Source organism: Odontesthes bonariensis, chromosome 8, assembly GCF_027942865.1.
Source record: "Odontesthes bonariensis isolate fOdoBon6 chromosome 8, fOdoBon6.hap1, whole genome shotgun sequence".
Lineage (NCBI taxonomy): Eukaryota > Metazoa > Chordata > Actinopteri > Atheriniformes > Atherinopsidae > Odontesthes > Odontesthes bonariensis.
The window spans coordinates 34425642-34438656 of record NC_134513.1 but is presented as its reverse complement, the minus strand read 5'-3'; the positions used below and the strand labels follow the sequence as shown (position 1 = coordinate 34438656).

The following is a 13015-nucleotide window of genomic DNA, read 5'->3' as shown; positions in this document are numbered from 1 at the left end:
TTGCAACCACAAGATGGAAGCAGAGATAGTTCAACTGTAGCAGATCAGCATTTGAGCTATGGGTATTTAAAATGCACTTAAGCCCATTTCCTGACAACATTATCACCGAAAACATCAAAAAGGAAAGCTTACATAACCAAACTTCCTAAGCTAAAAGTACCACACAAAAAGTTCCTACGTGCTTCCTACATCTTTTATTCTGTGAGTCGTGGTTATTAAAGTCAGCCAGGCAATACAGAATAAACTGAATCAGTTTAAAATTCATATGTGCCTGTTTCAGATGGTGTCTGACTGTAGGTTGTGAGCAAATCTTACAGAAACTGAGACTACAGGCTCTCACAGCCTTACGGGAAATGTATTTGTTTAAATAAACCACACTTGAAGCAGCCAGACTTGAGATAGTTGAGTACAGCTTTTGATTCAGACCCCTTCCAAAAGAAACTGGATAAACCTGAGCAGTTGTGAGAAGATTAACAAGAGGAAAGAAAAAAGAACTTAGTTTTAAGCAAATCTTTCTTTTGGAGAGCTTGGTCAGGAAGAGTCAATAGCCTAAATGGCAAAGAGCCTCAAGTCACAGGCTGAAAAGATACGCAACAGAAGGCAGCTGGAAGTGTATCATAAGCATGTACTGACAGTTCAGGGCGGGTGGCTATTTCTGTCTCTCACTATCAGGAAAATGGACATTCCAACAATTTAAAGTCGCAGCAGCTTTGAGATAAAGCGGAAAGAACAGAGCAGAGCTTATTCATATTCGTGTTTCTGTTTGTTCTGTCAACGTTTTCACAGGACATGATTTCCTGTGGAGGACGGACACATATAGTGACACCTTTATTCTAATGTTTGCTCTCAACCTGCTGACTGAACAATAATGTGCACTCTTCTTTCCAACGTTGCTTCAGCTCATTGAGGTTTGCAGCATTGGTTTATGCACAGCTCTCTTTAAGGGGAAGTTCGATTTTTTTAAACCTGGACCTTATTTCTGGCATAAAATACCTTCATCTACTCTCACTGATAACAGTTTGGTGAAAGTCGGCGTCCTTCAGACACTATCTAGGTCACTTGAGATCGGCATATATCCATATAACGGGAGAGAACAGGGCGTAGACAATGCAGCCTCTAAATAAGGCATTATCTGTCTTTATGTTCAGGGTCCGTGCTATAGAAGTCTGATTACTGACAGCTGTTCTAAAAACAAGCTGGGACCCAGTAGGATTCCCTTTATTAGTTAGTAAAAGAAGGAATCGAAAACAGTCAACCTGCTGGGTGAATCCATCTAATCTGTTATCGGTACCACGTACAACTCAAAATACAACAGAGACAGTGTTGTGCCAGTTCACAGCTTTTCTGAACTAGTTCAAGTTCAGTTCATACATGCTCAAAGTGAACAGTTCACTTTCAAAGTTCACAATTTTAATTCTGAACTAGTTCAAAGTTCAGTTCATTTTACTTTTTTCGTGAGATATTCAAATAAATACTTTTTTTCACACTACGAGCTAGCGAGCGGCACACACTGTACGTTCTTTGAAACTGCTCATTGTAGACATTTGCTCATGACACTGCAATTGTGGGTTTCTTAACAGGTGATGAAACTGGCAGCAGTACAGACAAGGTAGACCAGTTCTATACTTAGTGCAATGAAATCTACCAGCATTTAATTAAAAAAGAGTTTATAATATGAAATGCCGTCGGGGTCTTGGTTTACAAGAGTGTAAAATTGTTTTAAATGTTCATAAGGAGAATCGGTGTCTGTCTCCGTGCCATCACTTCCACTAGCCTTTTTTTTAATTGCAGCACTCCGGAGCACTCCGGAGTGCCTCCTCGGTTTCTTCTTCAGGCTCTTCATTGTCATCAACAATATTCGGATCGAAATTTGCCGTGAAGAAGCTGTCCAGGTCTGGCAAACAGCTGGCTTCGCTACTAGAACTACTGGGGGTTGTTCCAGCAGTTGGCACTCGCGACGTCACGCACCTGTCGTCTGCTACTTCCGGTTTGCCAAATTCTTACCCAACTTTCTTAGCCAAAAAATTAAAACATTTAGACAAAAAATTCACGCAACATAGACAAACAAGAAAACTAATCTGTGTCCTAGAAATAACTCTGATGTTATGTCACAATTTAATATTGTTGATTTAAAAATCCTAGAGGAAACAGTTCGGCATCTGAAATCAACAACTTGCACTCTGGACATAATACCATCCAACTTTTTAAAAACTGTTTTTACCTCAGTAGAAAGTGATCTCCTACAAATAGTTAACACTCTGGAGTCTAAATCCCGCCGGCTGGATTTTTTACACATCTCCAAAAACACATCCGTAACTGTGAGTTTTTGTCATTCAAACATATAAGTGACACCATTAAAAACCTTGAAACTTCTAGTTTTCGAATATATATATATTAAAATAAAGTATATAGGTGGCCGTTTTTAAAGAGAGTGAACAGAAATCTTTGGATTTTCTGTACTCTCAGACTGCAGCAGCTTCCTGGGCCACACTTATCACTATTCACATGTAAAGTACCAGGTGATTGAGTGGCTATTCACAAGTGAGAACACGCCCCATTCAGCCAGCATGTGGGGGAAGGCAGCAATGTCCTGCCAGTGACAGACAATTATCACATGGAGAGTGACAGGGGGGTGGGGGGAATCAGGGGTGTTACACACCCATCTAATTTGTATTCAACTCTCAGAGACACTGCCTGGAGTTACAATGACTTTTTTACAGTTTGTGTGAAAACAAAAAAACATTTCTGACTGCACTTTTTACTTTTATGCAGCCAACACTTTTGTTTACAAGGTTCAACCTTCAAAAGTCTTGGCTAGATATATTTATAGTGTGTTTTCTTGCACTGTTTGAAGACCTCTAAAACTTGTTTTTTGTACAGTTGTGTTTACCCTCAATTTAAATAAAACTTGTTTGTATTACATTCACTTCACTGTCATATTGTTTTTTGTTAGGCTTTTCAGAATACAACCATATGTGTCACTTTTGCATAGATGTTTACAGTTAGTTGAAATACTTGAAAATGTCAAGGTGGTGACAACTGCCTCAAAGTCTCTGAAAAGGCCTTAGACTCCAGAGGGTTAACAGCTCACTGGCATCAGGCATTTTTCCCAAGTCACTAAAGAAAGCTGCCATTAAGCCACTCCTAAAGAAGAGAACTCTAGACGCCTCTATGATGAACAACTACAGACCTGTCTCTAACCTCTCTTTTATATCCAAGATTATTGAGAAAGTTGTATTTAACCAGCTCAACGACTTTCTAAAATGAAAGTGGAAGTCTTGATAACTTTCAATCAGGCTTCCGAAGTCATCACAGCACTGAAACAGCTCTGGTCAAGGTGTTAAACGACATTAGGTTGAATACTGATTCAGGTTGTGTTTCAATCCTGGTTCTGTTGGACCTCAGCGCTGCGTTTGATACTGTTGCACAGGCTGGAAAACTGAGTTGGACCTTCTGGAGCGGTCCTTAACTCATTGGCTGCCAGCCATTTTCAGTTCAGAGCCACCCATACTGCCAAGTGTTTTTCAGTATTTTGACTGATTTTCCAAGACCCATAGAAAAGTGTGTCTTATGACTATGTACACACCGAAATTACCAAAAGAAAGAGTAGACTCTCTTCTTTGATCAGGAAAAAAAGTTTGTTTCTACTGTAGAAACTAATATATAAAACACTTAGTGAATGGAAAATAAAATATGGGAATGGAGAGATACTGGATGTATTCAAATAGTTTAGGTTGGCTGACTATTTGACGCTAAATACTGACATTTCGGATTAATTTATCATTCTGTGAAAGCCTCAAGACATCCATCAAACCCACTTTAAGGTGAAAATGGGTCGGTCTTACTGTGCTGAAGTTCTGCTTAGTCAGCTCGGAACACAGCAGTGGCCACGCGGGGTCCGAGGGGGTTTCTCTTCCGCTCTCTGGGCCTTCCTGGTTGTGGCTGACTTTAGCGGACTTTTCAGTTGCTTCTTTTCACCGGGAAACGGGAACGATGGTGCTGAGGGCTGTGGTTAGATAATCAAATCCTACGAGTGTCCGAGTTGGTCCATTGCTTTTCTGATGAAGTGAACTTAAGTTAACAGAAGATTAATAAAAGGTTGCTTGAGTTGGCTTTCTGGGTAGGAAAACTTCATTCTGTTCTAATCTTTGTTCGGGTCTTTCTTTCTCGTCTCCGGGGTCTCTGGAGGTTCTGGAGGGCTTCCTTTCGGTCGTCCTCTGCATCGCTCATCCTCACGTCCTTCCGCTCTCTCCTGAGATTATGGGAAAACTCCCAAATAATTCTGGTGAGCTCTTCTTTTCTACTCAAGTCATCTCCAAATCTCTCTGAGCAACTGTGTTCTCTGTTCTGTTCTGAAACTCTGGGTTGAAACTCTTCTGTAACAAGTGAGTGTGTTTTTCGCGGGCTCCGGGTTTTGATTCTCGGAGGCGGGGCATGACGTAAGCTTACACTACTCTTTCAGCAAATGATATGCTTGAACTGTGGTGAATGTCTGCCTGGGTGTCTGTGTAAGATGATCTGTTTTGCGTGGGGATTTCTGGATGAGACAAAGAAATTCTATTTCTCCATTACTCCGTCTCATAGAACATTTGTCTCGGTGATTCTGAAAACACTACATCTTGTTAAGATATGCAGATTAAAGATATAACATAGACTTGTAATATAAAGACATCAAAATAACACACAACGTAATTGATGATTATGACTTTCAAAATTCAGATGAATATCTATGAAATCGTGACATATAAATAGTGAACCACACAATGTTAATTTTCTGTGTTAACAATGGGGGTACCAAACAAATACCAAATAGATACCGAAGGGACATCGTTAAAAGTTAATAGTTGCATATATCTTGTCCATTTTACTGAGTCCTCTGGGATTTAAATGTTCAACTAATCAACACTGCAGACCACTAGGGGGCAATGTGGTTCCATCAGGCAGGTTGGGCATTTTCCACCAAGATCAGTTCTTTGTCAATATTTAAGCCAGAATCGTACAAATTGTCTCTATATGCGTCTTGTCATCAAGCTGGAAACCTGAAAGAAATTGTATACGGTTATCAAACACATTTAATATAGTTTTAAGGTTCGACTAAAAGTGAGTCTTAGTGAAGTCTTCTCAGTTCGTGTGTAGCCATCTGGTCGGTTCTCTTGTGGGAAAGGGTGTTAAAGTGTCAACTTCGATTTGTGGTGAAGATAAGATAGTAAGTGTCCCACCTCTCCAACAGAAAGATTCTTTGTTCATTCGAGTTTATCCCAATTTATGGCAAGCGTCTGTTGCGAGTTCGACTCCCCAAAAGCTTTCAAAGGCCGAAGGTTGTTGTAAATTAGGCAGTTTTCTGTCTCTCTTTCCTTTGTGGAAAGAAAATGAAGACCTGTTTTTTATCCACATACGTAAACATCCCCCACAGGAATGTTGGTTTTGTCAAAGTTTCAAAAACTCTTAATCCACACGGCACTGTGACTGCTACACTACCATTTTCAGTCTTTTAGTAATAGACAGTAGAACATAGGTTGGTTTCACCAAAAACAGCTGTTTGACCCAAAAAATTGAGAAAACGAGCTCTTTTTTTTTTTGTGTGCATAGTGGCACTGCTGCCACCTAGCGGGTAATTTTGCCAGTAGATTCTCTGTTTAGTGTTTACAAGCCTAAGATTTAGTGACGAACTCCGCTAGATTGTCCCCCAGCCCGCTCCATTAAAAACGCAATTGACGTCTAGAGACGTCTTTGGCAGTGAACGTTTTTTTTTAAATTGACGTCTATAGACGTCAATGGCACCGAAAGAGTTAAAGGCGGGGTAGGGGATCTTTTTCTGGAGGTGCAAGCTGTTGTCCACTCTGCTGCCGAAGTTCCGAGTGTTCGTGGCGAGGTCGAGGCCAGTCCTGCTGTGAGTCCAAGAGCTGCCAGTCTAGAAGAGGAGGAAGAATCTCTTGATGGTGAGTACAATTTATGTTATAATTTTTTAAATTTTTAAATCTTCGTCAATGAATGGTGGACCACTGTTCGTTCAAAATTAATTCAATTAAAGAAAAAAGTTGTTATGCATTATGGAAGATAGCAGTAGGAAATATTTTTTTAAAATTATTTTGCGTACACTATTAATTTTGAGTAACGTGCAATGCATACTGTGATTATAAACAATTTAATGGGAGGATATTTTATCTCGTGTGCCAAATTTGGAATGAAAAGCATGTCGCTGAAGAAATTATCCCCCCCCAAAAAATTATTATTTGTATGTATATTTTTTATAAACGAATATTGTTCATTAAAAAATACTTTTATTATTCTGCCTTTTCAGGTGTTACATCTGCTGCCACCACCACTGCTGCCACCACCACCCCTGTGACCACACCCGCTGCCAACACTGGGGAGGGCGCCATGCGAGTGGAGGAGGAGGATCCTGTGTCGGAAGAGCCTGGTTCTCCGAAATCCCCGGAACCCACCCCACGTCAAGAAGAGGAGGAGGAAGAGGAGGAGCAAGAGCCGGGTCGCAAAAAGCAGAAGGGCAAGGGCAAGGGCAAGGGCAAGAGGAAGGCTGATGGTGCTCCCAAGCAAGCTTGGAGTCTCCCAGACGAGGTACAGCAGGATATGGTTGAGTGGCTTCAGGGCAACTCTTACCTTTGGCTCCGGAGCAGCAAGGATTACCATAAGAAGAAGTCAGCGTGGGAGATGAAGGCACAAGAGATCGGGGTCACGTTCAAGCATCTGCAGAACTGGTGGAAGAACGTTAAAGATTGGTACGTAAAGCTATCCAAGAAGACGAGTGGCCAGGCAACAAAGCTGTTGACGGATAGGGACAAGTGGGTGCTGAAGAACATTGCCTTCTACAAAAGTAAGTACATGTCATTACATTTATTTGAAAACTTTTGAAATTTCAATAAAATAGTTCAATTTATTAATTTTATTGTATACATTTTTGACAAATTTGCCTTAATTTGTTTATTTTTGTAAAGACATTTAATATATTTCTTCGCTTCTTGCGCCCTGTAGTGTTACAACAAAAACACTGCAATATCATTCATCCTGAGGACACACAGTATATTTCTCATATATATTTTAACATAAAGTTTATTAAACTTCATTTAACTTTATTCAAAAACTACATTTCAAAACTATATTCCAAAAGTATATTCCAAAAAATTGTTGAAGTGATTAAATGTATACAATGCTTTAACATGTTTTAATGCAAACTGTCAATGCCATCATATTAAACAAATGTTTAACTTGTTTCAGGTTCCATCACCACTGAGGCTCCAGACACCCTCGTCAGTCTGCCACGTGCCCTCTCTGCTAATGCTACTGCCTCGTCTGCTGCATCTGCTGCTGCCTCGACCTTCCATGCACTGCCCTCGCTGGAAACTCATGACTCCGTGGAAAGCCAGTTTAACATCCTGGAAGAGATGGAATTGGCAGCAGCGGAGCAGGGCTCGACCACGTCTAGTCGCCGGTGCAAGAGGAGGAGGAGGGATGAGGAGAGCCTAGAGGAGGAGAGCTGGATGCAGGAACTGCGTTCTACCATGAAGGCCAACCAGGCACTGCTGGAGAAGCTGCTGGAGGAGAGGTCTAAGGCTCAGTCAGACCGAGAGGCCTTCACCCGCTATGTGTCTGATACGCTCCTGACTGCTCCCCAGGAGCAGTACTCTGTCATGAAGGAGCTCATCACGGATATTATGCGTGAGGGAGGACAGGGTCAACGTGACAGCAGCCGTGACACTCAAGGGCCTTCTTCATCATGGGCCAGACCAGGCCCCTCAGCGTCTGCACCAGCAGCATGCACAGCCTCCTCACAACCCTACTGCAGTCAGACCTACTACAAGCAGCAGCAGTACTACCAGCCCCAGCCCAACTACGACCAGTGGAGCAACTGGCAGTATGGTGGTGGTCAGCAGCAGGTTCTCCAGCAGCAGCACCAGCAGGTTACCCAGCAACCACTACAGACTCTCAACACCCCGAACCTTTCCACAACTTCACCTGGCCAAGCAAGACCTTACGTTGCCTCATGGGACCAAGCCAGTCAGGTCCGTCAGGCTGATGAGACCTCCTCGGATGCTACGGAGTAGTGTGTGCTTTGTGACTGATTTGTGATTTTGTGACTGATTTTTGATATCTTTATATTACTGTGTTTTTATCCTGTGGTTGATTGGCTATATTTATGCCTTGCTGTTAACTTCACTGTTTTTGATAACTTTGATATAATAATAAAGTTGTACTGTTGTTAAAGTGTTAGTATTTGTTTTTGTTTCCTAGGTAAATAAAATAAAGTGTGTGAACTGTGTAATAAAAATGAAAAACTATTACAATAATAAAATATTAGTAAATTTCAAATGACAAGAAATAAAAATTAGATTAAGACATTTATCTTCTACAAAGTACAGACGATAATAATTTTAATCCAAATTTTATTTATTGTTTTCTTATATTTCCACCACCCCCAACACAAACACAGAAACAATCAAAGAAATACAGCAATTCAACATCATATTATACATTCATGTTATAACAATTGTAGAATAATCCTTAGTTTAACCATCATCAGTTCGTACATTAAATGTCACAGCTCCTTAGCATGAGCAATCACAATAACTAGAAACGGGGTAGGAGCATGTCATCCTGCCATGGAACCCTTCCAGCCGGTGAGTTGCACCACTCCATGATGAGGTTCCTCTGAGCCTTGGCTCTCCTGAAATCTCTATTGTTTCCTGGTACTCGGTCAGGTCTCGTGTCGTCAAGGTTCCTGCCTGCACGCCAGGCACCAGGCACCAGGGCTCCATTTGGACGCTCGAAATCCACCAGTCTGTTCTGCATCACCGGGTAACGTGTTCTCATCAGGTTGTGGAGGAGTACACACGCCTTGACCAGGAGCCTCACAGTGTCAGCTTCATGCATCATGGTAGTCAGGAGAATTTGAAATCGGTTGGCAAGGATGCCAAACGAATTCTCAACTACCCTTCTGGCTCGCGACAGTCTATAGCTGAATATCCTCTGCTTCCTGGTCATGTCCTTGTTACCATACGGCTTCATCATGTAGGTCCGGAGTGCGAAAGCATCATCTCCCACCAGAAAGTAAGGTATATCCTCAGTGTCACCTGGGAGAGGATCAGGCTGTGGGAACCCAATAATGTCATTGTTCTGGAGACCCTCTCTGAAATCACTTGCATTGTAGATGTGGGCATCAGACGAAGACCCCTTGTCGCTGACGTCTATCCAGAGGAACTTGTAGTCAGATGTGACGACTGCCAGGAGGATGACACTGAAGAAGCCCTTGTAGTTGAAGTAGTCGGACCCAGTGTTGGCAGGAGATTTACAGGCAATGTGCTTGCCGTCTATTGCACCAATGACATGCGGAAAGTTCCAACTGTTCATCCAATTGTCACTAATCTGACGCCACTCTGCAGCAGTCTGTGGTGGCGCGAGCAGCTCATCACGGAACTCCTCGACGATGGCCGCACACACTTCGCGCAACAACTGATGGTGTTGTGAGGGACCCTCCAGGCATACTGCATCTCACGGTACTTGGCGCCAGAAGCAAGGTGCCTCAGGGTGAGGGCAACCTTCAGGCCTGGATCAAGGGGTGCTCGCCACTTTGTGGTCTTCTTGGTAAGGGCTGGTGTCAGTCTCTGCACAATTTCATCAAACATGGCAGGTGGCATTCTCATGAAATTATGGAAGGCCCTTGGATCTTCATTACGGAGCTCCACCATGAGACGATCGTACAGCCCCAGCTCAGGTCTCCTGCCAATCCAGTCGCCGTCTGACGTCTGGAGCACAACTGACGAATGCTCGGCAAATCGCGGAGAAAGGCGTTTGTCCGTGCTTACACGCGGTACACACGCTAATGCACGTGATAACAACGTGGTACAGACGCGGAACAAACGTGTTATGACTGTGCTCCAACCGCGATTACCCGCTGATCCTACCGCGTGTAACCACGTCTTAACCGCGGCCGTAGCACGTCCCATCACGTCCCAGCACATTCGTTCCGCGTCTGTACCGCGTCTTTACCGCATGTGTACAACGTGTACCGCCCGTGATTACCCGCGGTCTAAAGTTTTGGGCAGCCCAAAACTTTTTCGCGCGGCCAACCGCGTGTGAATTTCTTACCGCGTGTAACGACGGGTGAAGTACGGCTGTATCGCGTCTCAATCGCGACCTCAAAGCGTCCAACAGCGTCTGCTTCACGGGCAGACAGTTTTGGCCGTGATTCGGCCGCGATATGCCCGTGGAGGACATGTGTGACCGGGCCTTTAGAAGGCCGGAGTTATTTTGTTACAATTGGCAGCTATGAATCTGAGCGAGTGGCCATGAGTTGTGGAGTCCCCCAGGGGTCAATTCTTGGACCTCTTCTGTTTAACTTGTATATGCTCCCTTTGGGTCAGATATTGCAGAACTTTAAAGGTCCCATGGCATGAAATTTTCACTTTTTAAGGTTCTTTAACATTAATATGAGTTCCTCTAGCCTGCATGCGGTCCCACAGTGGCTAAAAATGACGATAGACCTAAACCATGCACTGGAAATTATTCTCTGCCTTTGGAAATGTGACCATGCAGATGGCCTGATCGGGAAAGCCGCCTCTTATGACGTGGGCGCCGCTCATGACGTGGAGGTTGTTTCCACCCAGAGCCAATAAACTGCCTTTCCCCGCCCACAGCTCTTTGGCCAGCTCATTGCGCTGTATATCGATGTAAAAAATCTGTTTAGAGCTCCTGCATCAGAACCTCTAAAGAGCCAGTGGACAGATTTTGTTTTTTTCTGGGAAAGTGATGACAGAACTGAAGAGATTTGTGTGTGTGCCAAATATTTCACAGACGAATGTTTCCAGAACTTGGGCTAATACCGAGCCCAAGGGAGAGCCCAGACACCCTGCGGAGGAAACTCATTTCAGCCGCTTTTATTCGCGATCTCATTCTCTCGGTCACTACCCACAGCTCGTGACCATAGGTGAGGGTAGGAACATAGATTGACCGGTAAATCGAGAGCTTCGCCTTCTGGCTCAGCTGATTTTTCACTATGACGGGCCGGTGCAGAGACCACTGCAGACACCGCACCGATCCGCCTGTCAATCTCCTGCTCCATTCGTCTCTCACTTGGGGAAGGATCTCATTCATGAGTAAGTAATGTAACGCTCTATTATTGTGTTGCTTTCCTGTATGTACAGTATAGTTACATAGCTTGTTACCACAGGAAAGGGTTTGTATCGTTAGCAGCTAACGTTAGCTAACGGTTAGCTATGCAGCTAATAGCATCTGCAAGCTCTTATCTCTGCCAACTGGGCTGTTGGAGGTGTTTGCATGCCCATGAGATGGTTAGCTCGCTCATTTTAGACCAAAACCCCCTACTTCAAGCTTCCTGAAGAAGAATGAATCCGCAAATTCAGTGCATTTCATCAGGATAATGATTCATTCATCGTTCCAGAGTCAAAACGGTCAGTCTGTCTGTGTCGTTAGCTCTTCAGCTAATAGCTCGGTCACTGTAGCTAATGTAACAGTAAATAGCATGAGGTATGCAAGTGGACACCTCATTTACTGTAACGCGAGTGTTGTGTACTTATTTGTTATTTTGATAGCCGTCCTGCTGTTGGTGTTGACAGGAAATGACGGTATGCCGGGTTGCCGCCGTCCTGCAGTGCTTCTGTCTCGGCTTGTTTGGTGTCGCGGGGCAACAGATTTGTCACTCACAAAACAAGTTAAATTGTCGCTAGATTCAGCCAGATTGAGCCCGAAAGTCGCTAAGTCGCTAGATTATTTTTTTTTGTCGCCAGAGATGGCTAAAAGTCGCTAAATCTAGCGACAAAGTCGCTAAATTGGCAACACTGGTTTTACGGCATAGGGCTGCCGTGCCATCTACGTGCCATTGCGATTCCCAAAACATTTGCGCAAGGTACCACGGGCGTAAGTAAGGCCACACTAAACAGCTCATTCTGAGGATCCTAAGGAAAGCTCATTTTTGGGACTGGCTGTAATTCTGCACCAAAGCAGAATTTTGAGGATAAAAACTCAGATACAGTATTAAGGGACCACTAAAGCCTATAAAAATACATAAAAGCCTCCATTTATTTTCATGCCATAGGATCTTTAACATCAATTATCACAGTTGTGCAGATGATACACAACTTTATGTGTCTCTGTCACCGGACGACTGCAGCCTAGCAGATATACTGTGTCAGTAAACACCTGGATGAGAGAGAATTTTCTACAATTAAATGAAGACAAAACTGAGATCATTCTGTTTGGTAGCAAAGAGAAGAGGGTCAGCGTTGGTATATATCTGGAGGCTCGGGCCCTTACAATCACTGACCAAGTTCGTAACTTCGGAGTGTTGATAGAATCGGATCTGACTTTCAGCAGCCACATCAAAGCTGTCACCAAGGCAACTTTTTACCACCTCAGAAACATCAACAGAAGGCCTACAGAAAGGTGATTTTTTTGCACAAAACTGAAATAGCAGATCGATTCCTTATATACCATGGAATTTTTTTTATGATTTTAAAATAATTTTAGGCCCCTGGATAGTCCTGATTAGGCCCAATAAACTATCACCACATTTGACTCGAATTTGGCAAACCGGAAGTAGCAGACGACAGGTGCGTGACGTCGCGAGTGCCAGCTGCTGGAACAACCCCCAGTAGTTCTAGTAGTGAAGCCAGCAGTTTGCCAGACCTGGACAGCTTCTTCACGGCAAATTTCGATCTGAATATTGTTGATGACAATGAAGAAGACAATGAAGAGCCTGAAGAAGAAATCGAGGAGGGATTGGGGCTAGAACCATACAGGTTCGAGCCAGCTATTGCCAGTGACAGTGGGTCGGAGTCCAAGTCCGAGAGCAGTGGGGACGATGATGGTGATCATGGTGAATTGTGCAGCTATTTCCACCGCTGTATACACAGCTGGACTGTTTGGCACCAAAGCAGAAGGAACGAAAAAAGGTCACCGGTAATAAAACATAACAGTCCATTAGGCTGCAACAAAGAGACAGAATCCCATAACGCCCTCCTCTCCATAGATAACACCACTG

At 43.5% G+C, this 13015-nt stretch overlaps 1 protein-coding gene across 1 annotated transcript; it reads left to right on the top strand.

Annotated features, from left to right (window-relative positions):
* Positions 1 to 58: 58 nt before the first annotated feature.
* LOC142385722 (uncharacterized) lies at positions 59 to 8063 on the top strand. Its single transcript, XM_075472433.1, has 4 exons — positions 59 to 62; positions 5853 to 5939; positions 6302 to 6835; positions 7237 to 8063. The coding sequence occupies exons 1-4, from the start codon at positions 59 to 61 to the stop codon at positions 8061 to 8063; spliced, it is 1452 nt and encodes a 483-aa protein (XP_075328548.1).
* Positions 8064 to 13015: the final 4952 nt, after the last annotated feature.